Here is a 25,366-nt window from a genome sequence, read left to right on the forward strand (position 1 = left end):
TTCAAAAAAAAAGGTAGGATTTTACTCAATACTATTATCTTTGATGGAGTAATAGGTAGTAGTAATAAGTTAGTGGTGTGATTGATGTAGAGGGGGAAAGTGAAATATGTAGGAAGAGAAGTTCTAAACTTGTTAGTTGAGAATTGAATACCTTTACATTGATAGGATTGTTCTCTTTCATATTTGATGTGAGTATGTGACTTCCCAATATTGGGGGATCAACTAGGTAACACCAATTCCTAGGGGTCACTACTTCCTTTTCCGTAAGGGGGATTTTGGTAATTTCCAGCAGTGTGGGCTTTTGTCAAATTGATGGAACAGTCCCAAACAAAGTGGGTGTTCGGCAGAACTTTAGGCGCCACTATAGTGCGTCGGTACCTTTTTATAGCTGAATGAGGGTCTCCATTGCGAAGCAGATGACCAATTTTTTGTGGCATAGTAGGTGCCAAGGCAGAAAAAAAAAACTTTGAGCTAAGCGAGGGCCTTTACATATGCCGTATGGGTGTTCAGACCGAGTAAATGCCCTACTCAAGTTGCCGAGTAAATTCCCTACTCAGGTCGCCGAGTAGATGCCCTAGACAAGTACCCATCCTACTTCTGTGGCCAAGTAGGGACCTTGGTTGAGTGGGTGCGCGCCCCACCCTTGTTGTCGTGTGAGTACCTTGGCCGAAAACGGGTGCCTTATCACTGTCGTCAAGTAGGGATATTAACAGAGTGAAAGCCCTACATTCGGTGCCGAGTAGGGACCTTAGCCGAATGTGTGCCATATAACATTGTTGCCAAGTTGGGACCTTAACCGAGCGGGTGTCCTACTTTCATTGCTGAGTAGGGACCTAGGTCGAATGGGTGCCTTACCCTAGTAGCCAAGTAGGGGCCTTGATGTATACATAGTCATGGTTTTGCTAAGTATAGGGATGCTCGTCAGAAAACCGAGTAGGTGCCCTAGATGGTCCCTCAACTAATCAGGATTAACGATCCCAAAGAGGGCCAAAGGAAAGGGGAGGGGGTCCGATATATGCCCTTAGTGCTATGCAAGCATATGGAAGGCAGCCATCCTACGGTATGTTGGGCCCCTAAGTAATTTCGAATGAATAGCATCATCGGTCTTGGAGAAGGGTGAAACGAGCCCAAGACGGGAAAAAATTGATGTCTATGATCTACGTTTTCGAACAATTCTAAGGTTCGAGCAATATAGCCCGTGGGATGCATACTAGGGATATGGGAGAATATTTGAAGCACTCCCATGCTCTGAAACCGGACTGCAATTGCCTCATGAACCATTTCGGGGTGGAGCAGGGACGATGCAATGCAATGAAATGAACAAAAGGCATCGAAGGAGACAAATAAAGCTTGAAACACATGGAGGGCATCCTAAGGCATCTGGAATCCTTAGGAAGGTCACGTATTAAAAGTGTTGTCCGGTCCCGAGATGTCTCAACCTACAAGATTTGAGGAGCCTTGTTCTAGAAAAATTTGTCATATATGTTGTCTAAGTTGGAATAGATAGATCCTAACTTGTAATTTGAAATTTTGCATATGAAAATTAGTTTTAGTAGCTAGAGTGGTTTGAAAGAGAACCTCTCTTCTTGCTTAAGAAAATAGAGTAAGTTCTCCATTTAGGTAGTCGAGCATTTTTTTTTTTGCAGATTTTGCAAATGCTTTCTTACTAACTTTGCTTTACAATGAACCAATGGACTTTTGGTATGTCATCGTAAATTGACGGAATGATTATTTGTTCATGATTTTTGCAAGCAATGTATCACTTAAATGTCTAAAACATGCGCAATCACTCCTCAAATTTACCACTCATTATTAGGGGTGTGCAAATAATAGTATTGGACCGGAATTTGGACCGAATAGGAATTTAGACTGGACCAGATCGAGAATTCTGGTACCCGGTTCGCCGAAAATCAGGATTCCGGGTTTTCGGTCCCGTCCAGACTCGGAATATTCCTGTCCGGACCAGTGGACCGCAATTTTTGTTGTTTTGTTTACAAAAATAGTTTAAAGGTTAAAAAAAAATCGAAGTTATAAAGTTTGAAAGCTTAAAACCTACTCTTTATTAACTTTAAGATTATTGTTGTTAGAATTAATAACTTTTAATATATCTATTTTATAAATATAAATAAATTTTCTTTTCTAAAAAAATAATTCTAATCCAACAGGTCCAAAACCGGACCGAACAGGATTGAAAATTTTCTGGCCCGATCCCAGTCCAAAAAAATCAAATTTCGGTCCACCAGTTCAGTCGGGTCTGGTCCTGAACCGATGCACACCCCTACTCATCAATATATTGCATTCCCATAGCATTGCATGTAATATTGTAACGACTTGTTTAATTAATGTCTTAATGGTCATGAATGGTAATGTAAATTTTAGTGAAATATTATGTAAATAAATTCTTATATTGTTACCCACGATAGTAAAATTTCAACACAAAAACACAAATTTTCCTATATAAATTTTCAATACCATAGTTCCAAATGGTTACGGATTTTTAGGAAGGAAATTGATATTTAAGGATGAGACTAATGACGTGGGATTTTCTTTCCAAATGTATACTTCCTCTATTTTTTAATTGCACCATTCAATTCTGTTTTTGGAGCTATTTTTCTTTTTGTAACAGTTTATGCCTTGAATGTGTTTGATGAAATGCGCCGAAAAGCGTCGAAGAGCATTTTTGGAGTACCGCCCGATCGGGTCGGGCGAGGTCACCCGATCGGGCCCGGGACGAGCTGAAGAATTGAGTACTCAAGGACATCGCCCGATCGGGCGAAGTACCGAACAACAACCGGGCGAGTTTCGCCCGATCGGGCACGCAACGAAATTTGGGTGGAGTAAATTATCACCCGATCGGGCGGCTATCCGGTAAATGCGGAAACGCGTTTTCTGACAGGACATAAATATGTTATCTATATTTTAGGTTTTAGACGACGAAAAAACACTCTATTCTCTCTGTAATATGTTCTCTTCTCATAATAAAATATTCTCCCTCTCTCTGCCGTGGATGTAGTCAAATTGGTGAACCACATAAATCTGTTGTCTGTTTTTATTGTTTTTTGCATTCATAATTTGTTTCTCTCACGTCCGTTATAACAAATTGGTATCAAGAGCTTTGGTGATCGATCTGTGTGAGAAAGATGTCTGGGATGAATGTCAAAATTGATAAGTTTACTAGGAGGAATAGTTTTAGTCTGTGGCAAATCAAGATGCGGGCTTTACTGAAGCAACAGGGGTTGTGGGCACCGTTGGCAAAGAAGGCAACGGATTCAGTTGTCGCTAAGATGGAAACGCTGGAGGAAAAAGCGCATTCAACAATTATGTTGTGTCTGTCTGACGACATAATTACTGAAGTTGCGGAGCAGGACACTACTGCTGGTCTGTGGTTGCAGTTAGAGGTTTGTACATGACGAAATCTCTAACCAACAAGTTGCTTTTGAAGCAACGTTGTTCAGCCTGCGTATGCAGGAAGGTACGTCTCAAGAGATCACTTAGATAATTAAATCTATCTTGCTAGATCTGCAAATATTGATGTTAAAGTAGATGATGAGGATGCTGTTTTAATATTGTTAGTATCTTTGCCTGTATCATATGAGAATTTTGTGGATTCCTTTATTGTCGGGAAAGATAGTCTGTCGTTAGAAGAAGTAAGATCTGCTCTCCATACTAGAGAGGTTCGTCATCAGGCTTATGGGTCTAGTACAGAGAATCAGGCATCTAAATTAGTAGTTACTGGAGGAAAGGGACAAAAGAAATCTGGTAAAAAGAAGACGAACTTTAAAAATTCGAATTATAAGGGTCTTAAAACTACTGATATCTGTAATTACTGTAAGGAGAAGGACCTGGAAAATGAATGTCCTAAGAAAAAGAAACAGCAGGATAAAATGAAGGTTTCGCTGCTCTGGCAGAAACTGGAGGTGATTCTGAGGAAGACCTGACCCTAGTAGTTAATAGCCAGTCACATTGTAGGGATGTGTGGGTTCTTGATTCTGGGGATCGTATCATAGTAGTCCATGCAGGGAGTGGTTTTCAACTTACAAGCAGATAGATGGAGGCAATGTTTCTATGGCCAACAGTGCTGCCTGCAAAGTAGTTGGAATAGGCTCTATCAGGGTGAGGACTCATGATGGTACATTTGTACCTTGAACGAAGTTAGGCATGTTCCATTAATGGCAAAGAATCTGATATCTTTGAGTCTTCTAGATAGTAAGAGTTTCATTTTCAAGGTAAGGTGGACTATGAGTGTCTACAAGGGTTCAAGGTGGTTATGAAAGGTATTAAAGTGGTACCTTATATATTCTTCAGGGGTCTACTGTGACAGTTCGCTGCTGTTGCATCATCTGAGATTCACAAGGAGGAGTTGACCAAGTTGTGGCATATGAGACTTGGTCACATGGGTGAAAGAGGGATGCAAATCCTGTCAAAAAGGGATCTTCTATGTGGGCGCAAGGTGCAGAATCTAGAGTTTTGTGAACACTAAGTGTTTGGGAAGCTTCATCGCAGCAAGTTCCCAAAGGCTGTTCATACAACTAAAGGTACTCTTGATTGTTGGGGACCTTCCCGAGTTGCATCTATTGGAGGTCACAGATATTTTGTGTCAATGATTGATGATTATTCAAGAATGACTTGGGTGATTATGATAAAGCATAAAAGTGATGCTTTCAAGAATTTCAAACAGTGGAAGGCTTTAGTGGAAAATCAAGTTGAAAGGAAGGTCAAAAGGCTGCGTACTGATAATGGTCTGGAGTTTTGCTGGTCTGAGTTCGATGAGTTCTGCAAAAATGAAGGGATTGCTCGCCATCATACTTGTTAGAAATACGCCACAATAGAATGGAGTTGCAGAACGCATGAATCAGACATTGTTGGAGAGAGCAAGGTGCATGCTCTCAAATGCTGGGATGGCTAGGAGGTTTTGGGCAGAAGCTATAAGTACAGCTTGCTATCTGATAAACCGAGGACCCCATACAGGTATTGACTGTAAGACACCTTATGAGGTGTGGTCTGGTAAGCCTGCAATTACTCTTTGTGAGATTTTTGGTTCTACTGTCTATTATCATGTAAATGAGGGAAAATTAGAACCTAGAGTAAGAAGGGTTATTTGTGGGTTTTGGAGTGGAGTTAAGGGCTATAGAGTATGGTCACCTTCTGAAAATCGTGTCATACTTAGTAGAATGTAATATTGATGAAAATTCCATGCTTAACTCTCCTGTAAAGTCTACTGTGGTGTCTGTCAGTGGAGATGTTGATAAACAGGTGGAGCTGCAAGTCACTCAGGCTGAGAGTGAATCACAACACCAAGGTGGAGAAGATCAACATGAATGAAGAAGAGCTCTAGCTACAGTCATCTGAAATCATCAACCAAGCATAGCACTTGATAGAGCTAGAAGAGTTGGTGTGGGGCCTCCAAAGAGGTATGGTTTTGAAGAAATGGTGGCCTATGCACTTCAGGTTGCTGAGGAGGTGGAGGTTGAAAATCATGAGCCATCCACCTATAAAGAAGCTGTTTCTGGAAGTGAGTCTACTTTATGGCTTGCTGCAATGGGAGATGAGATGGAGTCTCTAGATAAAAATCAGACTTGGGAGTTAGTCAAACGTCCTAAGGAGAGGAAGATTGTACATGCAAATGGGTCTTCAAGAAGAAAGAAGGGTCTTCACCTACTGAGGGGGTTAAGTATAAAGCTCGGGTTGTTGCAAGAGGGTTCACACAAAGGGAAGGGTAGATTATAATGAGATTTTCTCACCGTAGTCAGACATACTTCCATCAGGGTGCTACTAGCAATGGTTGCACATCAGGATCTTGAACTTGAGCAACTAGATGTGAAAACAGCTTTCCTACATGGGGAGTTGGAAGAGAGATTTATATGACACAACCAGATGGGTTCCAAGTTCCGGGAAAAAAGACTATGTTTGCAGATTGAAGAAGTCCTTGTATGGCTAAAGCAGTCTCCTAGGCAGTGGTATAAGCGGTTTGACAGCTACATGATTGAGTTGGGCTACACCAGAAGTGAGTATGACTGCTGTGTGTACCATAACAAGCTGGATGATGGTTCTTTCATATATCTGGTCTGTATGTAGATGATATGCTTATAGCTGCTAAGGCTAAGTCTGATATTCAGAGGTTGAAGGGTCTTCTCAGTGTGAGTTTGAGATGAAAGATTTGGGTGATGCAAAGAAGATTTGGGGGATGGAGATCTAAAGGGAAAGAGAGCAGAAGAAACTTTTCTTGTCACAGAAAGGTTATATTCAGAAGATTCTGTCAAGGTTTGGCATGACAACAGCAAAGCCTATAGACACTCCAAGTGCTTCCAATAATCATTTGTTTGTGGCTTTTGCACCCAAGACTGCTGAGGAGAAGGAGTATATGAGTCGGGTTCCTTATGCTAGTGCAGTAGGGAGTTTGATGTACACTATGATTTGCACTAGGCCGGATCTTGCACATGCAGTCAGTGTTGTTAATAGGTTCATGGGTGATCCTGGTAAGGAGCATTGGCAGGCAGTCAAGAGGATTTTTCGGTACCTAAGAAGTACATCTGATGTTGGTCTCATTTATGGGAATGATAATCAGTGTTTAGTCACTGGTTATTCGATTCTGATTATGCTGGAGATGTTGACAGTAGGAGGTCAATGACTGGTTATGTATTTACTCTTGGTGGTTCTGTCGTTAGTTGGAAGCGACTTTGCAGGCTACAGTTACTTTGTCTACTACTGAAGCAGAGTACATGGCATTGACACAGCTGCTAAAGAGAGGATATGGCTAAAGGGCTAGTTAGTGATCTCGGTTACATCAGATCAGCTACTGTGTATTGTGACAGCTGAGTGCAATATGTTTAGCTAAGGATCAAGTCCATCATGAGAGGACTAAACATATTGATGTGAGATACCATTTCCTGAGGAGTGAGACTAGGATTAAGGTGAAAAAGGTAGGAACTGCTGATAATCCTGCTGATATGTTCACCAAGCCGGTTCCGCAGAGTAAGTTTCAATATTGCTTGGACTTACTCAATGTTCGTGATTGTTAATTGCCCTCCTTGGGCAATTCTGGGTCCTTAGGGACTAATCTGTTATGGTTGTCTTTTGGGACAAATCTAGTGTTTGGGAGATTCTGGGCGTTGTGATTAATGCATCTGATTTTCTGGTTATTGTGAGAGGATTCAAGTCAAGGTGGAGATTTGTAAGAGTTTATGCCTTGAACGTGTTTGATGAAATGCGTCGAAAAGCGTCGAAGAGCATTTTTGGAGTACCGCCCGATCAGGTCGGGCGAGGCCACCAGATCGAGCCCGGGACGAGCTGACGAATTGAGTACTAAAGGACATTGCCCGATCGGGCGAAGTACCGAACAACGACCGGGCGAGTTTCGCCCCATCGGGCGTGCAACGAAATCTGGGTGGAGTAATTTACCGCCTGATCGGGCGGATGTCGCCCGACCTGATCGGGCGACTGCCCGGTAAACGCGAAAACGCGTTTTCTGACGGAAATATAAATATGTTATTTATATTCTAGGTTTTAGACGACGAAAAAACACTCTATTCTCTCTGTAATATGTTCTCTTCTCATAATAAAATATTTTCCCTCTCTGCCGTGGATGTAGCCAAATTGGTGAACCACGTAAATCTGTTGTCTGTTTTTATTGTTTTTTGCATTCATAATTTGTTTCTCTCTCACGTCCGTTATAACACTTTTTTAACCTCATTTCACCTACCTTCAACCCAATTAATTGTCAAATCAATGGACAAATGGGTCTAATCTTCTCCCCTTCTCCTCTTTCCTTAAAATTTGTGCAAATATCAAATGGCCGTACAATCAAAAAAAAAGTATTACACTACAATATCATTACCACCATTCATGACAACCTAACGATCTAAACAGTAAAAGTAATACAACTTTATTGCCTCTACTAGTCTACTGTATCCTTGTACCGAACGGGCGGGTTTAGAACGAAAACAATTTTCCTAACAGAGGCATATGGTTTTAGCTTTCTACGTTTGACAAGGATAAAAACTACATCTAAACACCGAGTTCTCAATAATTCGCTTTTTTACTACCAACAAATTAAGTTTCAAGAACTGTCAGAACAAATTAATTATTCTAGAGTTTCTATATCATCTGCGTGAATGCAATCTATGTGTATTGTTATACAACAATATCAGCAAGATGCTGTCATGGTAACCATCTGCATATTCAAGAGGAGACACCTGAAGATGAACTCTGACCACAGTAGCTCGTATCTTTGCAGCGTGCCTTCAATAAAAACATCCAATGAAGAAGATCAATCCACTAGCATCGCCAAAAAGTTTTTTAAAGATGCCTTATTTAAGGAGTTGGGCTATTTAGTAGACGATTTTGGTAGCAATTGAAGGGATATGTCTTTTGACATTCTTGACAATTACGAAATATTAGTAGGAATGTATTATGTAAATAATAATTTATGTTAGTTTAGTAATTACATTTACTTGCTAGAGAAAGAATGACGGTTAGTAGGACAATTTTGATTAAGCCTACCACTAAGCTAATGTAAACCTATGGGGTCATACTTTGTAGCAACCAATTAAAGAAAGCAATATAAACCCATAATGGGAACTAGGTTCCATAATAGCCAGCCAAGTGAAGTGTATTAAGGTCGGAAGGTCTTTCATTAAGCGTATTCTCCAACTATTATAATGATGGAGTTTAAAAAACACAAGTTAATCGGTAACTTGAACTCAGCCCTAATACTCCCTAATCGGTGCCCCATCCCCTTCAAAAGTAAAAGAGAGTGAATTAAACACTTAGTGCTCTTGGATCTATAACCTAGCATAAAGAAGAAATCACGCTACAAAGATTGTACATATGATCCTACAATTCCGCCATATATGCATCTATATGTTCCAACAACAACCATTTGACCTTATCTCAACCCGATTTGATAGTAATAAGAGGCTCAATTACCTATTTGTCTTTGCGTCATAACCATTTCTATCTATTTGCTTGAGCTAGTAAGGGTAATTGGTTATTTGAAGTTCTGTTTGCTACTCATTTAAGATGAAAAGATTTTGACAGAATCATACCTTAGAGGACATGGAGGCACTAAAAGGCTTATAATGTACAGTCATAGATGGTTCTGGAACATATGCCTGCCCTGAGTTGTTCTCCGACAATTTGGTCATCATGAGCCTGTAGTCGGAAAAAGCAGGTTTGCTGGAAAGATTAAATGTGGCCTCCATGGAAGCTTCTTGATCTGCTGCGAAGGAGCCTACTTTACTAGAGTTGGCCTCATCAAGTGGTCCTGCAGATGGCGGCTGTATCGCTCCTGTTAAGTTAAAGGGAACCGCACTTGAACCATTTCTCATGGTTAGCATCTGTTAAACCAGCACAATGGATGAAAGACTTCAAGTAAAAAGTAAACTTAATCCTCAGAGGAGGGAATATACTGATAAAATTTAAAATGCAGTCACTCAACATAATAGGGTATATGTATTTGTGTAATACTATGATTTGTGTGTAATTTCTATAGTGTGTTGGAAGTTGCCAAATGAAATATCATAATTACCCACAAAACCCATGTTTGGTAGGGGAGAATTGGAGTAGACCTCTTAACTCCCACCATTTTATTACCTAACGGCTTCTTTGTTTAGAGGAAATAAAGTGGGAATTAAAACTTAAAGCCCTACTTGTCATATACCTTGTTTGTTTAGTGGGATTGGGATTTTTAGAGAGGATTAGGAGTGAGATTATATAGCCTCTACTCCCATGAAGATAAGACATGAGATGAGACATGTTTATGGGTGAGAATAAAAGAGGAGGATAAAATGACCTATTTGTCATAAATAAAGGTGAGAGGGACGAGCTTAGTTACATGGATTCTTCAATTTACCTCAAGTACCTCTGTCAGATCCTTGACATGCGGATGTGGACACGGACACTTGGACATTTCATTTTGGGCCAAAATCATTGAAAATTTGCATTGAATAGCTGAGTCAGACACTTGGTCACGTACCCGTGTCATATATGGGTATACGAGTCCAGGTAACATTAGGGACGAGTATTAGTGAGGGCCTTTGAGTAATTTTGTTCTTTACCCTTAGTTTATTAGTGTTTGATAAGTAGCTTCTGGAGGACTTTTTCATCGCCTTTTTTTCTTTTTCACACGGTCAATCGGTAAAAAGTTAATTGGCGTATTAGCGGCTTATTTTGTTAGCTTTGGCTTTTGCATTCTCTCTACATTAAAATGCCAACAATAACAACTGATTTTATCAAACATTTTTATGAACAACCCATTGTCAAACGGCAAACATATAACAGTTAGTCAAATCAACCAAAGTAAAATAGGCAACAACTAATTAGCAAACACCCTCATTATCTCTTTTTTTTCTTCAAATTTCCACACACCAATTTCTACTCTACATACACCTCAATGCCCCGTCCTCTAATCCTCAAACTCCTAAGGACTTAATCATAGATATCAGAATTTGATACAAACTTTTTATCTAATATCCAGGGTCCTTATAAAAAGAATTCAGATACAAATCTTACAACAATTTAACTTAAACTTTGAGAAAACAGGACTAGAACATTACAATTGAAACCATAAAATAACATACCTGGACCTGTAGCTGAAGCTGTTTTAAATAATCGATGGCCTCATCCAACATTGAAGCCTTATCTGTCTGTAAGAAACGAAATCATGGTAAATTCTAAGGGCTCGTTTGGTTGAAGTTGGAAAGTATAACTTCTCATGAATTTACATTGTTCATGAAATTTTATTTCCTAAGAAATATATTTTTTTGTTTGGCTGAACATGGGAAATACCTATGGAGACTTAGGTAAGTTATTTCCTCCATTTTGTAGGAAATAAAACTTCTTATGTTTTTGCCAATCAAACAACAACACGTATATTTACTTCATAGGGATTCTAATTTCCCATGCATTTGAAGTTTAACCAAACAAGCGCTAAAAGTATTAATCAAAATGACAAATTAAGATTTAGTTTGAAGAAATTAGTAGCACCTTACTGGAGTTGGGAATCAATTTCTGTAGTGCTTTCATTTTCTCATTAATCCTCTGCCGCCTTCTCTGTCCCCAAAAATCTTATCAATCACTCAATGCATTCACTCTTTTGTAATCAAAATACTCTTTTTTTTAAAATAAAAATATAGTAATTCTGAAAAAGTAACCTTTTCCGACATATTATGGACCTCAGCTGCTCTAGTACGCTTCGATGAGCTTCTACCGGAGGCTGACTTCACACGCGTTTCGTCCTGCTCCAGTTTATCTTGAAAACAGTTAGTCATTCGCAATTATATACTACCTCCGTACTTTTTTAGTTGCACCATTTGGTTTTGTGGCACTATTCATTAACTAACTTTGTTGAGTTATCTCGCATTATTATATAAGAAAAACATAGTCAAGTGAGGCATTATTAGATTCGTCTCAATACGAGGATTTCAAATATTAAATTTTTATAATTTTTACTTACACCCAACAAAAGATATTAGCGTTCAAAGAATCGTATCGGCAAACGTGAAAAAACAAATGTTGCAACTAAAAAAATACAGAGGTAGTATTACTTCCTCCGTTCTGTTTCTATTGCAATAATGAAATTTTTTCACTATTTACTCATCACTCTTTAACCATCTATGTTTTTTCATAAAATAAAATGTAGAGTATTATTGTTAAATTCATCTCGATATATATTTTCAAAATATGAAACTCGTATAATTTAGTTGTATTATGGCAATCGGCAAAACTCAATTGTTACAATAGATTAAAAAATTGGCATTTTAAAGTTAAATCTGTATACTATTTATCTCATCATTTCACCAAATACCCCCGACAAATCAAAAAATTCACAATACACCCTCAATGTTTCAGAAATGCACCGTATACCCTTGAGTTTTCGAAAACGTGCACCAGATACCCTTTTGCCTAACTGCCGTTAACCCACAGTTAGCTTTATTTACAATTTTGCCATCATTAACCCTAATCCTAATTAAACCTAACCTAATCTAACCCTAATCCTACCCCTAAACCCCAGCAGCTCCCCCCCCCCCCCCCGCAGCCGCCATCCCCCACCCCCGCCACCCCGCACAACAGTAATCCCTCGCCACCCACGCGCATCTCTCTCTCCTGATCAACAAGGGTGGGCAGAAAGAGTACGAAAACCGACAGGGGTGGGGGGAAGGGGTGCGAAAACCGACGAGAGCAGGGGGAATGGGTTTGAAAACTGACGGGGGTGGGGGGAAAGGGTGGAAAACCGACGGGAGTAGGGGGAATGGGTTCGAAAACCGACGGGAGCAGGGGAAATGGGTTCGAAAACCGACGGGGGTGGGGGAAAGGGTGCGAAAACTGACGGGGGTGGGGGGAAGGGGTGCGATATCCTACAGGGGTGGGGGGAAAGGGTGCGAAAGCTGCGTGGGGGTGGGGAAGGGGGTGGGTGGTTGCGGGAAGGGGTGAGGGGGCAGCTGTGGGGTTACGGAGTGGGGGTGGCGGTAGTAGGGGTGGGGTGGGAGAGGGGGTGGCGGCTGTAGGAGAGGGGGTGGCGGCTGCAGGGGTGGAGGGGTGGTGGGCTGGGTAGGTTAGGGTTTAGGTTTAAGAGTTAGATTAGGGTTAGGGTTAGATTAGAATTAGGATTTAGGATTAATAATGGCAAAATCGTAAATAAAGCTAACTGAGAAATAACGGACGTTAAGAAAAGGGTATTTGGTGCACAAAAATAAAATGTCAGGGGTATATGGTGAATTGTTGAAACATTGAGGGTATATTGTGAATTTTTTGATTTGTTAGGGGTATTTGGTGAAATAACCGTTCTTTAACTCTATTTTCTCATTAGGAGAAATTTACAATTGTTAAATCTATATACACAAAAAAAAACTCAAGACAAACAAATGTCACCACATGTATGTTTCAAAACTCGAACCCTTGACCTCTCATTCGTTTTCTTTTGAAATAAAAATCATTTAAAGGCGAGATAATATTTTTATTTTTAAAGACTTCAAATACACGTTTGTAAATAATACTTAGGCCTTGTTTGGTTGTATATGGGAAGTCATACTTCCTAGAAAGTTATTTTTTCCATGTATTTGAAATTTCTAGGAAGTGTAAAATTGTGTTTGGTTGACAATGGGAAGTAGAACTTCCTATGGGAAGCTCTACTTACCTAGGGGGACCTAGGTAAGTAACTTCCTCCATTTTGGAGGAAGTAGAACTTCCTAAGAAGTGCAAATTCCCATGATTTTGCCAACCAAACAACTTTATATACTTCTACTTCCTAGGAATTTGCACTTCCCATGATTTATTTTGTCAACCAAACAAGGTCATAGCGTATTGTCCGGAATACACAAACTAGTTTATCTTTATATATATTTTCAAAATATCAGTAATTAAAGATATTAATTGTTAAAAATTATAAATTAACAAGCATAAAAATTTAATTATTTCAATAGAGAAAAAACGGAGGAAGTATCTAATTGACATTTTATCGAGATACGTGAATAGCGCATATCACAAAAACAGAGTTAAATCTATACAAATATATTAAAAGGTGTGCATAAACAAGAAACTGTACATAGTGCTCTTCCTAAGGAATTTTAGTTCATGTATTCCATGTATAATAAAAAAACTAAGAAATTGTGTAATATAGAATTTGATCCAAAGATCTTAAATATATATACTAAAGTTTTAACTACTCTACTAAGATATATTATTTAGTTCTATTATCATAAAGTTTTATATCAGTAAATGAAATTTTTTCTTACGCAAGGCATAGCCTGGCCTAATAACTAGTCTTAATGGAAAATCCGTAGAATTATCTAATTACGTAAAATGGGCACATTATATGTTACCAATTGATATGTGAATGATAACTGATAATATGAGAGTAAAAAGTAATCGGAAAACCTCGCTTTGGCAGTCGGCATCATGGATGGTTTCCATGGAAAGAGAAGAGCTATAGTAGGCACCAGCAAAATGGAAATTGGGGTCAAGTAAGGTGGACACTTCAGAAATAAGAGCAGATCCGGGAAATTGCCGGCTGTTATCAGGCGGAGTTGGTGGTGGTTGGTGGTGGTTGGTGGTGGTGGTGGTGGAGGTGGAGGGTTGAGATGAACTGTGGAGAAGGTTGTGCAACAGAGAAGATATGTCGTCGGAGGAGGTTTCAGGCGGAGAAAGATCAGCCATCTATATATAGTTATATACTGTAGTATTATTTATGAGTAAAGAAGATCAGAGAAATGGAGGAAAAAAGGAGGGGATGGATGAAGCTTTTCTTTGCTCCTTAGTCTATACTCTAGTGTATGGGTAGATAGTACTAGATAATGGTATTGGTAAGCCTGCCTTATCAATACTTCCTCCGTTTTTCTTAATAGATGTATTTTATTATTGGCATTATTTGTCAACGAATTTTGTTAAGATTTTTCGTATTATATAAGAAAAAAACTAGTTATTAGGTCCGAGTTATACTCTGAGTAAAAAAAAAATTATTTATTAATAATACTTTATGGTAATAACACTAAATACAATTTGGCTTAATTATTAAAACCTTAGTATATGTACTTGAGGTGGATTACATGAACTAAAACTCCCTAGAAAGAGCGCCACGTATCACAGTTTTTTGTCTTCGCACGCCTTTTAATATATTTGTATAGATATAGTTAATTGGAGATTTGTTGGATTAGTTTTGATACAAAATTTCAAATATTAAATTTTATAATTTTCACTTATACGCCATTAGAGAAATTTACGTTTAAAAAAGCATATTAATAAACGTGGTAATTGAAATGGTGCAAGTAGAGAAAATGGAGAAAGTATGAGTTTGTCACATACATGTAGAGTGGTGGACGTTTGGACAAAGTTATATGCTCTTCGTTTTCTGTTTATGGGTAGATATATTGTCCTTCTTTCTTCCATGCCATTAATCAAAAGTTAATTAATTGAGCTCGCATTTGTTTTGACAAATCAAACAAATTCCTAGCTGCCCAAAACTTAAAATTTTCCTAGTTTACTTAAGGTTGTAATTGACAAAATTGAAATGTGATAATTTCGAAGAGTTGCATTTAGTAAAAAAAAATCCATTATTAAAAACTAAATTAAAATCATAATCTATAGAACATCCCAAACTTGGGATGTATAATGTGAACTAAAGATACAAAGTTAGTAGAGGTGATCAAATGACGGGTCGGGCGGCTCCTAAATTTGGGCATTAGTCCGGGTGGGCCAAAAATCGGACAATTTTTTTGTGTCTAAAACCCGTTTTTTCGAGCCAAAATTTAGACTAAAAAGTCATTTTTAACTAGCCAAAATCCGTCCTAATTAAAAAAAATCGAGTCGTGTCGGATCCTATAACTTGCAAAAAAAACTGCCCATGGCCGGTCATTTTTGGGCCGGACTAGCTTTGATCACCTCTAAACGTTAGTGAAGCTACTCTAATTTAGGGTAAACTGGGGCAACAAACGACTAATTTCAGTATTGGACCAACGAACTCCACAAATTTTCCGAGCTTCCATCCAGCACCAATAATGTCATTGACGCCCAAACTCATTAAACCGGGTTTTAACTCGAATACAACTATACAAGCCGCACAAACTTTGAGATGGAAAATGTCATCAAACGTGGCCAACTTACGAAAGCACGTCAATTTGTTTGAAGAAATGCCTAACAGAAACATGTTTTCTTTGAATATCTTACTTTCATATTATGTGAAGTCATGGAATCTCGTCACTGCAAGGCAGTTGTCTGATGATACGAGTGCTCGAACAACTATAACGTGGACAATTTGATTGGTGGTTATGCCAAACATGGCGAATTCTATGGGGTCCTTCAAGCTTTATGCAGATATGTATAGGTCAATGACTATGCTGGATTCTGTTACTTTAGCTACATAATTGTCGTGATCAACAAAAAAAAATTGATGACTCAAATGATTCAAGTTGATAGCCATATTGTAAAGATGGAACTTACTTCAGCTTGAATTGTTTGCAATACTTTAGTGGATTGTTATTGCATTTGTCATTGCTTGGATTTGGCTTGTAAGCTCTTTTATGAAATGCCAGATAGAGATTCTGTTACTTCTTACTTTTAATGCTATGATTACTGGGTATGCTAATCATGGGTGGGATGACGAAGCTGTTGATTTTTTTTGGAGGATGCAGAAAGCGGGTTTCAAGCCTTCTGAGTTCACGTTCGCTGCAGTTTTAGGTGCTGGTGTAGTGGTGTTGAGTTAGGAAACTTAGTTCTCTACAAGCAATTTCATGGCTTTGTGGTGATTGGTGAAGGTCAACTTTATATGGAATGTTTTCGTAAGCAATCTTTGCTTTGTTTTTATTCAAAGCACGATCATGTCGAAGAAGCCAAAAATCTTTTCTACAAGATGACAGATTTTTTTTTTTTTGAGGGGAATGAGATGACTGAGATTGATGGTGTTTCATACAATAGAATCACATCAGGCCATGCATGGGAAAGGAACTATAAGAAGTCTCTTACCCTGTTCCAGGAGTTGCAGGACACAAAATTTGACAGGACGAATTATCCTTTTTCTACTATGTTGAGTATAGCAGCTTATACACTTGATTTGGAAATGGTTAGACAAGTTTCATTGCCAGTGTATATCGTGACAACAGCATCATCATAACTTTAGAGTAGGAAACTCACTCTTACACATGTATGCTAGATGCGGACGACTTGAGGACGCCAATCTGATCTTCCAATCTGTTTCACTCCAGGACACTGTCCCATGGACAACAATGATCTCTGCTCTTGTACAAACAGGGTACCATGAAGAAGGGCTTAAGATATTCACCGACATGTCTAGGACCAATGTCAATCCAGATCAAACCACTTTTTCCACCATCTTAAGGGGCTACAGCTAGTTTCACTGTCACTAGGGAAACAGTTGCACTCTTTAGTATTCATATCCAATGTGTTTTGTGGAAGTGCATTGCTCGATATGTATGCAAAATATGGTTCAACGAAAGATGCTATTTGTTTATGCCAAATTCTGATTAGGCAGAACTTAGTTGAGGATCTACAACTAATGCAAATGCAGCTAGAAATGATTAAAGAAACTAGCTACGGAACTAAAAGAGGATGCAAAGAAGAGACAAAGACACCAGGAAATGGTGACGCGGAAAACCCCAGGAAGAGGGTAAAAACCGCGGGTGGAATTGAGTCCACCAATCCACTATATGATAGGGCTGGCAAACAGATCAGGTCGGGTCGGGTTCGTGTTCGGGTCAGTTCAGATTCAGGTCAAAAACCTCTAACCCGAACCTGACCCATTTAACTTTTCGGGTCAAATTGCTTAACCCTAACCTGATGTTTTCGGGTTCGTGTCAACCTGAATGTGACCTGATTTAACCCGAGTTTTTGATAATATTTTGTATATATTAAAAAAAAATTAACCAAAAAAAATCATAACTAAAAATCAATACAAGTAGCATTTCAATTAAAAATCAGATGCAAATTACACATTTATAGCCAAAAATTTCTATCAGAAGGATTCAAAACCTTAAATTTACAACAAAATTTAATTTCTTCTTCTTAGCCTACGTACCGATTCCCCATGATTTCTTCTTTCCTGCCAACAAGATCAGAAAACAATAATGAACGAATAATCAAATCATCAATGGAAAACTATTAATATTCATCAAATCGTAGTAATGAATAAAAGATAGAATAAAAAGTTTTTAGCATGAGCAAGATCCAAATATTTTCAGTTGAAATAAAAGTGTTAGAATTAATGAAAAATTCTGTAAACATAAAACCAAACATGACAGAGGATGAAGTATGAACACGAAGCAAAGATTCTAGAACAGACCACACAAAAGTTCATAAGGTCGATAATTACTCATAAAATAACTCAAAATTTTCCATATATTTACTCGAAAATTAGTCATATAAATTTAACTACTCATACTTTCATATACTAACTCGAAAATTATCTAAGTAATTACTCGAAAATTAGTTATACAATTCCTCTAAAATTAGTCATAAAATTACTCCATAATTAGTCATATAATTAGTCGATAATTAACATGCAATTACTCTAAAAATAAACATGCAATTACTCGAATGAAATCAAGAATGAAGGAAAATTACCTTAACATTTGTCTGAATTGTTGTACAATCTTCTCTTAATTTTATTTTGATTTTTCGAGTCCTTTTTGATTTTTTTTCCACTGAGACTTGAGAGAAGAAAGAAGAGAGAGTGAGAGCAAAAGAATGAGTGAAAGAATAAATGAGAGAGTGAAAGCGGCGCATTATGAATTATGACCGAGTGAATAGAGTTAGGGTTTATTTTAGGGTTGGGCTCAAAGTTTACTAGGTAGGTATTTTGGGCATAATTAAAATTTTGGTATTTTCGATCTAAATGGATTTTTTTGGGCTTTTATATTTTCAGGTCAATTCAGGTTGGTTTCGTGTCAGAAAATTCAACCTTAACCTAACCCGTTTAACTTTCAGGTCGTATTCGTGTCGACCCATTTAACTTTTCGTGTCAAAAATCTCAACCCTAACCCGGTGTTTTCAGGTCGTGTTCGTGTCGTGTTATCGTGTCGTGTCAGCTTTTGCCAGCCTTACTATATGAGAAGATTAGAACTTACAGCTAGCAGCTAGCAGCTTATAGCTTGTACTAAATACACTTGAGAATATTGTAATTGTAGAAGAGAGAAAGAATGTAAGTAAGAGCAATGTAAAGACTTATGTTTTACAGAATGTTTTTCCTTCTATTTATACTAATACACTTGTATAACATTATTCCTTATTCGAACGTTGCATAACTAACTCTCCTATGAAGGTGCTACAACTCCTAGAATCAAGGGAGATCTTCTCTTCTGCTGGCTAACCACTTCCTCCTATTTCTTTGGCCCAACGTCATTACTTGACTTGGTCATAGTTAGCATCCAATGTTCTTCCAACCGGATTATAATCATTCTTCATCTCTGCTTGTTGTAGCTGCTATCTGATGCTCTCTAGCTATGTCAAACGCGTAACCTGCAGGTTTCAGCTTAGGAAAATTTTAGGACATAACAATTGCCCCTAACTTGTGATGCCAACCTAGGCGTAGCTGAGTTAAAATCGCAAGTTACCAATCACAACAAACTGTTAGCAAAAGGACTTAAGATTAAAACAAACTTATATTTCTCAAATTTTTATCTCTTTTCCTGAGGAATTAAAACGTTTGAAGATAAAAACTTTTACTTGGAAGATAAAGTCTTTCAACCGCTAAAAAAGATAATTTTCTTGGGAAGAGATAAACTCATCAGGTAATTGATTACTTATCAACAGCTAAAAGATAAATTTTACGCAATATTAAATACTTATCCGTTGGTTTAAACTACCGTTGAGCTACCAGTATTTAAGGAACTTTCACCCTCCTCGGAAGCTTCACTTCACTTTCTTGCGAATTCCTCTTCTTCTCAGGTAAAACTTCTTTCTCTCACTTTTCTTCTTCAGGAATTTTTTAGATCTTTTCTTCTTCTCTAATGGGTAGAGCTATAGATGACGTCGCTTCGTCTGTTACTGAGCGAGATATAGAGGTGCTCAAAGTTCTGGGGGGTTTCCCTGAAAGCACTCAGATTATCCTTCCCACTCCCACATGCAGACCCGAAACCTGCCCGGAAGACTACATTTGCTACTATGAGCATCCTTTTTATCTAGGGTATAATTACGCATTTTCCCCCCTCACTAGGTCTTTTATGGAGGTTTTGCACCTATCTCCTGGCCAGCTGATGCCAGCTTTTTGGAAAACCTGCCTTACTCTAGAGACCTTACTAAAACATGGCACAACCCTTCTCTCTAAACGACTTTGACTGCCTACAGTGTTAGAAAATCGGGCAAGGGTTTCATTACTTTTAGGGCTAAGGCTCCCTTCCCCCCTTTAATAGAAGGCACAATTGCATCAGATTCCATATGGAAGACTAGGTATTTCTTCGTAGTAAAAGATTCGCTGGGCGAAGCTGGGGCCCTCTAGTTGGGGGTTGGTCTACTAAAGGTACCTATCTGTTCAATTTGCGCTTTGTTCCTAAAAACGAATTAACTATGTTCTTACCTTGTTTCCTTGCAGGTCTTGGCCCATTGTCTCCCAGATATCCTGAACAAGCTGAGAGACTACCAGAACTGCTTAATTTCCCTGAGGAACGCACCTTCACAGCTCCTACTGAGTTCTACCCTGACTCTAAGGCTTCTTCTCGCACCAACTCGATGTCAACAGGTAATTTTGTTTTTGTGAAGGTTTTTTTGCTTATATTCTTAGAATTAGGCCAACTAGGTTTTCCTTATTCATGCAGCTCCAGCAAGATCTAGCAATTTGTCGAGAGATGCTATGGACAGGCTGAAGAATAGGAAGAGATCAGCCGCCTCTTTTGGGCAACTCAGGTTGAGAGGGTCCTCGCAAGCACCTACGCTCATCTACCATCCCAACTACATTGACATCACGACTGACTCTCCTAGAGATGAAGTCCTTGTGAGCTTTCCTGCAGACTTTCCTAGCTGAGAAGGTCTAGAAGGTGGGATCTGGCCTGCAGCTGACAAGCTGTTCCAGCTGCACAAAAGAGGTTAAAAGGACAGACCCTGAGGTTGTCTTGAACCATGCTGTTCAGCTATCCCTACAGGTTAGTAACGTTTTTGATTTATTCAATAGAATATTATTGTGTGCTTATACTTAGTTTTTCATTGTCGCCAGCTTTCCCAGAGCTGCATAGCTGCCAGGGACAGCTTGCGGACTGTTGCACCCTTCAAGATAAGGTGGCTCGTCTGCAAAAGGACAATTTGAGCCACCAAGCTAAGCTGGAGAGGGAGAAACAGTCCCGGCTGGATGCTGAGAGCAAGTTAGCTGCTGAGCAAAAACTAATCGAAAAAGAGAGGCTGGAGAAAGATGAGAAGATAGCTGCGGTGGAGAAAGAAAATGCACGCCTGACTACAGCTGTCAGAGATGCTGAGGAGAGGGTTTTAGACGTTCAAGCTGAAGCTAAAATTATTGAGACTGCGAAGCTAGCATACCTGATAAAATTCAAGAAGCTGGATGACAAGGGTGTCAATTTTTACATTGACAGGTTCCTCAAGCTGGACTCTATGGCTGCACTGGAGGCTCTAGCTACAGGTGAAGGCAACTGACTCAGAGCAGTCTACAGCTGGATCTCCTCCTTTACTCAACCAGCCAGAGGGTGCTGCTCCAACTGGCAAGGACGAAACTGTCGGTGATGATGCCAGCGTAGCTTCTTAGTTTCTTCAGTACTTTATCAGTTTTCTTTCTGGAACAATTTAGTTTTAATTAGCTTTGGTACTTTTACCATTGCCTATGGGGGCAATGCGTTTTTGTAAGAACATATTTCTTTTAGCAGTTTAATCGTTTGAACTTATGCTTTTGCCTTTTGATCTTAGCTATTGATACTTTGATAAATACTTAAGTTACATGCATGCTTTTTGTTCTTAGATATTAGAACAACATATTTACCTGGGTAAGTGTTGTTCAACTTAGGTTGGGCCCGTTTCTTGGTGCTACGACCATTCAGCTAATTTGGGTGTATAACCCTTAGCTGCTTATGCTGGTGCTACGACCTTGTAGCTGGATCTGAAATTCCAGCTACCCACCTGGGTGCTCGACCCCTTGCGTTTACCTGCGTATGAAGTGGACTTTAGATGGCTTGCTGCTACGAGCAATAAAATACTTAAGTCGTTAGAAAATTAATTGTTGTTTACCTGGTGGACCAATGCTTTGTGCAAAGCATGGTTGCCTTTAAAGATTCTGGCGTCTTTGGCCCGGTAGTAACCTGGTATGCCCCAGGTTAGAAATGATATAGCTTAAGGTGAGAAGCGTTCCAGCTTCTAGGTACTGCTTTTCCATCTTTAGTAGTTAGCGATAAGCTCCTTTTCCAACTACTTGATCGATTAGATAGGGGCCTTCCCAGCTGATCCCTAACTTACCGCATTGACTCTTGGGTATTCTGAAAACTTTCCTTAGAACCCAATCTCCTACCTTGAATACTTGCTTTGACATTCTTGTTGAAGCTACGAGCCACTATTTGTTGTTGTGCAGCCATTCGTATTAATGCACTATCTCTTAACTCTTCGATGGAATCTAGGTCGTAGCTAAGCTCTTTGTCGTTGGCTTCAGGAGTCATCAATCCATATCTAGCTGTAGGGACAGCTACTTCCGCAGGTAGCACCGCCTCGCATCCATACACAAGTGAAAAAGGAGTTCTTCCTGTGGCGCCTCTTGGTGTTGTTCTGTTTGCCCAAGCACCTTAGGTAGCTCTTCTCCCATTTCCTTTCTTAGCTTTTAGGCGCCTCTTAATGCCATTGATAATTACCTTATTGCTGGACTCAGCTTGTCCGTTAGCTTGCGGATATCTAGGTGTGGAAGTTATCAAGCTGATGTTCCATTCGTGACAGAATTGCCTTGTCTTGTCACTTATGAATTGTGATCCGTTATCACAAAATTTTCGCTAGGTACCCGAATCTGCAGATAATGTTAGTATGCAAAAAGGATATTACTTTTTTATCTCTCACCTGCTGAAATGCCCCAGCTTCGATCCATTTGGAGAAGTAGTCTGTGAGTTAGCAGCATGAAAACTTTTTGCCCTGGAGCTACGGGTAGTTTCCCCACAATGTCCATGCCCCACCTCATGAAAGGCCAGGGTGTTAAGGTGGGTGCAATATCTCAGCTGGCTGATGTGTCATCCTGCGTGTTTCTGGCAGCTTTCGCATTTTTGCACATACTTCTTAGCATCAGCACGCATGGTTGGCCAATAATACCCGTATGCTAGGATTTTGTTTGATAGCTTCTTCCAGCTGCATGAGACCGCATTCACCTTCATGGAACTCCTTGAGGTGGGCTCCCATTGGTCTTTCTCTAAGCATCTTTGTAATAGATCTAGCTGGCGCAAGCTCTTTTGAATAGAGTGCCAGATAACATGATATCTTGTGGCTTTCATTCGCAGCTTCCTAGCTTCCAGCTTATCTTCTGGCAAGATGCCCCTCTCCAGAAAATCGATGATTGGCTGGGTCCAGCTAGGTCTTCCTGCCGGCTCATCTGTGCACCATGTTTACCTCTTTGCTGATAGCTGGCTCAGCTAGGTGGGCTATAGGTATTGATTTGAAATCGCATTTTCTGAGTGCTGATCCGAGGTTAGCTAGGGCTCGGCCTTGGTATTCTGGTCCCTCGGGATCTGTTTTATGCTGAATTCTTCGAATAACTTGGTTTTGTCTTTAGCTAGCTCCAGGTAAGAGGCCATTTTAGAATCTTTAGCTGCGTATCTCCATTTACCTGGCTTACTATTAGCAACGAATCACTGAAGACACGCAAACTGTTAGCTTTTAAATCATGTGCTAGTATCATACCTGCATTAAGGCCTCATATTCAGCTCATTGTTGGTAGCTTTAAAATCGCAGCAGATAGCGCGTACTATCATGTCCCCTTGTGGCGACTTTAGCACTATACCTAGACCAGCCCCTCTGAAGTTTGAAGATCCATCCACTACAGCTGCCAGAGCCTGATTTACCTACTTTGTTAATGTGGCACCTTCTTCTCAGCGGTAGCTGCTAGTCAGGGCTAAAGTCGCCACAAAGTCAGCTAGGGCTTGCGATTTTATAGCTGTCCTGGGTAGATACCTAATGTCATGTGCACTTAGGGATATGGCCCATTTGGCCATTCTCCCTGAATGCTCAGGTTTTCGTAATACTGCTTTGATGGGGTAATTAGTCATAACATGAATGGGGTGAGACTCAAAATAGTGTCTCAACTTACGAGATGCCATATATAAAGCTAACACTAACTTTTCAAGTGATGTGTACCTGGTTTCAGCATCTAGCAAGGATTTGCTAACGTAATAAACTGGGAGTTGTTGATTTTCAGCTTCCCTGGCTAGTACCGCACTTACCGCTTTGCTGCTAACAGCTAGATACAGCTGGAGAGTCTCTCCTTGAGATGGCTTTGATATAGGGGAGGTTGAGCCAGTAGGCCTTCAGATCCTGCAATGCAGCTTCATGCTCATCTGTCCAGTTGAATCCTTTATTCTTTTTTAGCACGTTGTAAAACAAGTGGCACTTGTCGGATGATCTGGATATGAATCTGTTCAGCGCAGCTACCTTTCCTGTCAGCTTCTGGACCTCTTTCAGGTTTCGTGGTGACTGAATGTTGATTAGTGCTTGCACTTGGCTGGGATTGGCTTCTATTCCTCGCTGGGTGACTATGTACCCAAAAACTTGCCTGCTGGGACACCGAAGGAACACTTGCTAGGATTAGCTTCATCCCATACTTCTTTAAGACTTAAAGGTTTCCTGCAGGTGGTCCACATGATCCTCTGCTTTCTTTGTTTTGACCAGCATGTCTCTATATAGACTTCCATCGTGTCCCCCAGCTGCTTCTCGAACATCTTGTTGACTAGCCGCTGGTAGGTGGCACCCGCATTTTTTAGCCCAAAGGGCATTACCTTTATAGCAATAGATGCCTCTTTCAGTCATGAAGGCGGTCTTTTCTTGGTCTGCAGGATCCATTAGTATCTGATTGTAACCTGAGATGCATCTAGGAACGTTAGCCTTCTCATGGCCAGCTGTAGCTCCACCAATGCATCAATATGTGGCAGCGGGAATGGATCTTTGGGGCACGCCTTATTGAGATCTGTAAAATCATGCACACCGCCATTTGCCATTTTTCTTTCCAACCACCACGTTAGCTAGCCAGTGGATATTTGACTTCTCGGATTTTGCCAGCTTTGAGTAGCTTGTCACCTCTCGTTGACTATCATATTTCTTTCTGGAGCAAACTTCCTTCTTTTCTGCTTCACGGGCTTTGATTAGGATCACGTTTAGCTTGTGGGTATGATGTCAGGCTCAATGCCTACCATATCTTCGTGGCTCCACGCAAAACAGCTTATATTTTTCTTTAAGAACTCAATAATCCGCTGCTTCTCCTCAGCTGGCAGGGATGCCCCAATCTGCACGGTCTGCTCTGGCTTTGCTGGGTCCAACGCCACTTCATCTACATCTTGATCGCTTGGCTTGGCTGGCGCTGGACCTTGCTGTAATTGCTAGATAGATTCCTTTTTTGCTTTTAGAGATATGCTATAGCATTCCCTAGCCAGCTTGCGATCGCCCCTGATTTCTTGCACTCCCCACTTGGTAGGGAACTTAATAGTCTGGTGATAGGTTGAAGGTACAGCTCGCATTTTGTGGATCCATGGTGTCCCCATTATGATGTTGTATGCTGAGGGACAATCTACCACATTGAACCTGGTTTGGAGGTTGACTCCTTTTGCATAGGTGGGCAAACGATCTCCCGAGCGTTGTAGCTGGCTCGCCATTGAACCCGAACAGAACGGTTGCTTTCCTGAGGATATCAGCTTCCTGCAGCCCCATGCTTTCTAGACGCTTTTGAAAATGATATTAGCTGAGCTGCCAT

General features: G+C 39.9%; 1 protein-coding gene, 1 long non-coding RNA gene and 1 pseudogene across 3 annotated transcripts; 1 reads left to right on the forward strand and 2 right to left on the reverse strand.

Moving 5' to 3' along the window:
- Positions 1-7,800: 7,800 nt before the first annotated feature.
- LOC104902663 (transcription factor ALC) lies at positions 7,801-14,293 on the reverse strand. 2 transcript variants are annotated; one of them, XM_010690520.3, is made up of 6 exons: positions 13,873-14,291; positions 11,151-11,234; positions 10,984-11,049; positions 10,578-10,643; positions 9,045-9,335; positions 7,801-8,238 (listed from the first exon to the last, which is right to left on the reverse strand). In XM_010690520.3, exons 1-6 carry the CDS (start codon positions 14,149-14,151, stop codon positions 8,179-8,181), a joined length of 846 nt encoding a protein of 281 aa, XP_010688822.1. In that variant the 5' UTR covers positions 14,152-14,291; the 3' UTR covers positions 7,801-8,178. The 2 variants fall into 2 exon arrangements, with proteins under 2 accessions (XP_010688822.1, XP_019105533.1); XM_019249988.3 differs by lacking the exons at positions 10,984-11,049; positions 11,151-11,234 and having other exon boundaries at positions 13,873-14,293.
- Positions 14,289-17,242, forward strand: LOC130592034 (putative pentatricopeptide repeat-containing protein At2g01510; annotated as a pseudogene).
- A 154-nt stretch (positions 17,243-17,396) lies between these two features.
- Positions 17,397-18,737, reverse strand: LOC125494151 (uncharacterized). The gene is made up of 2 exons (XR_007270556.2): positions 18,067-18,737; positions 17,397-17,545 (listed from the first exon to the last, which is right to left on the reverse strand). It is a non-coding gene; the product is annotated as an uncharacterized LOC125494151 (long non-coding RNA).
- Between the last annotated feature and the right edge of the window lie 6,629 nt (positions 18,738-25,366).

Source organism: Beta vulgaris, chromosome 1, assembly GCF_026745355.1.
Source record: "Beta vulgaris subsp. vulgaris cultivar EL10 chromosome 1, EL10.2, whole genome shotgun sequence".
NCBI lineage: Eukaryota > Viridiplantae > Streptophyta > Magnoliopsida > Caryophyllales > Amaranthaceae > Beta > Beta vulgaris.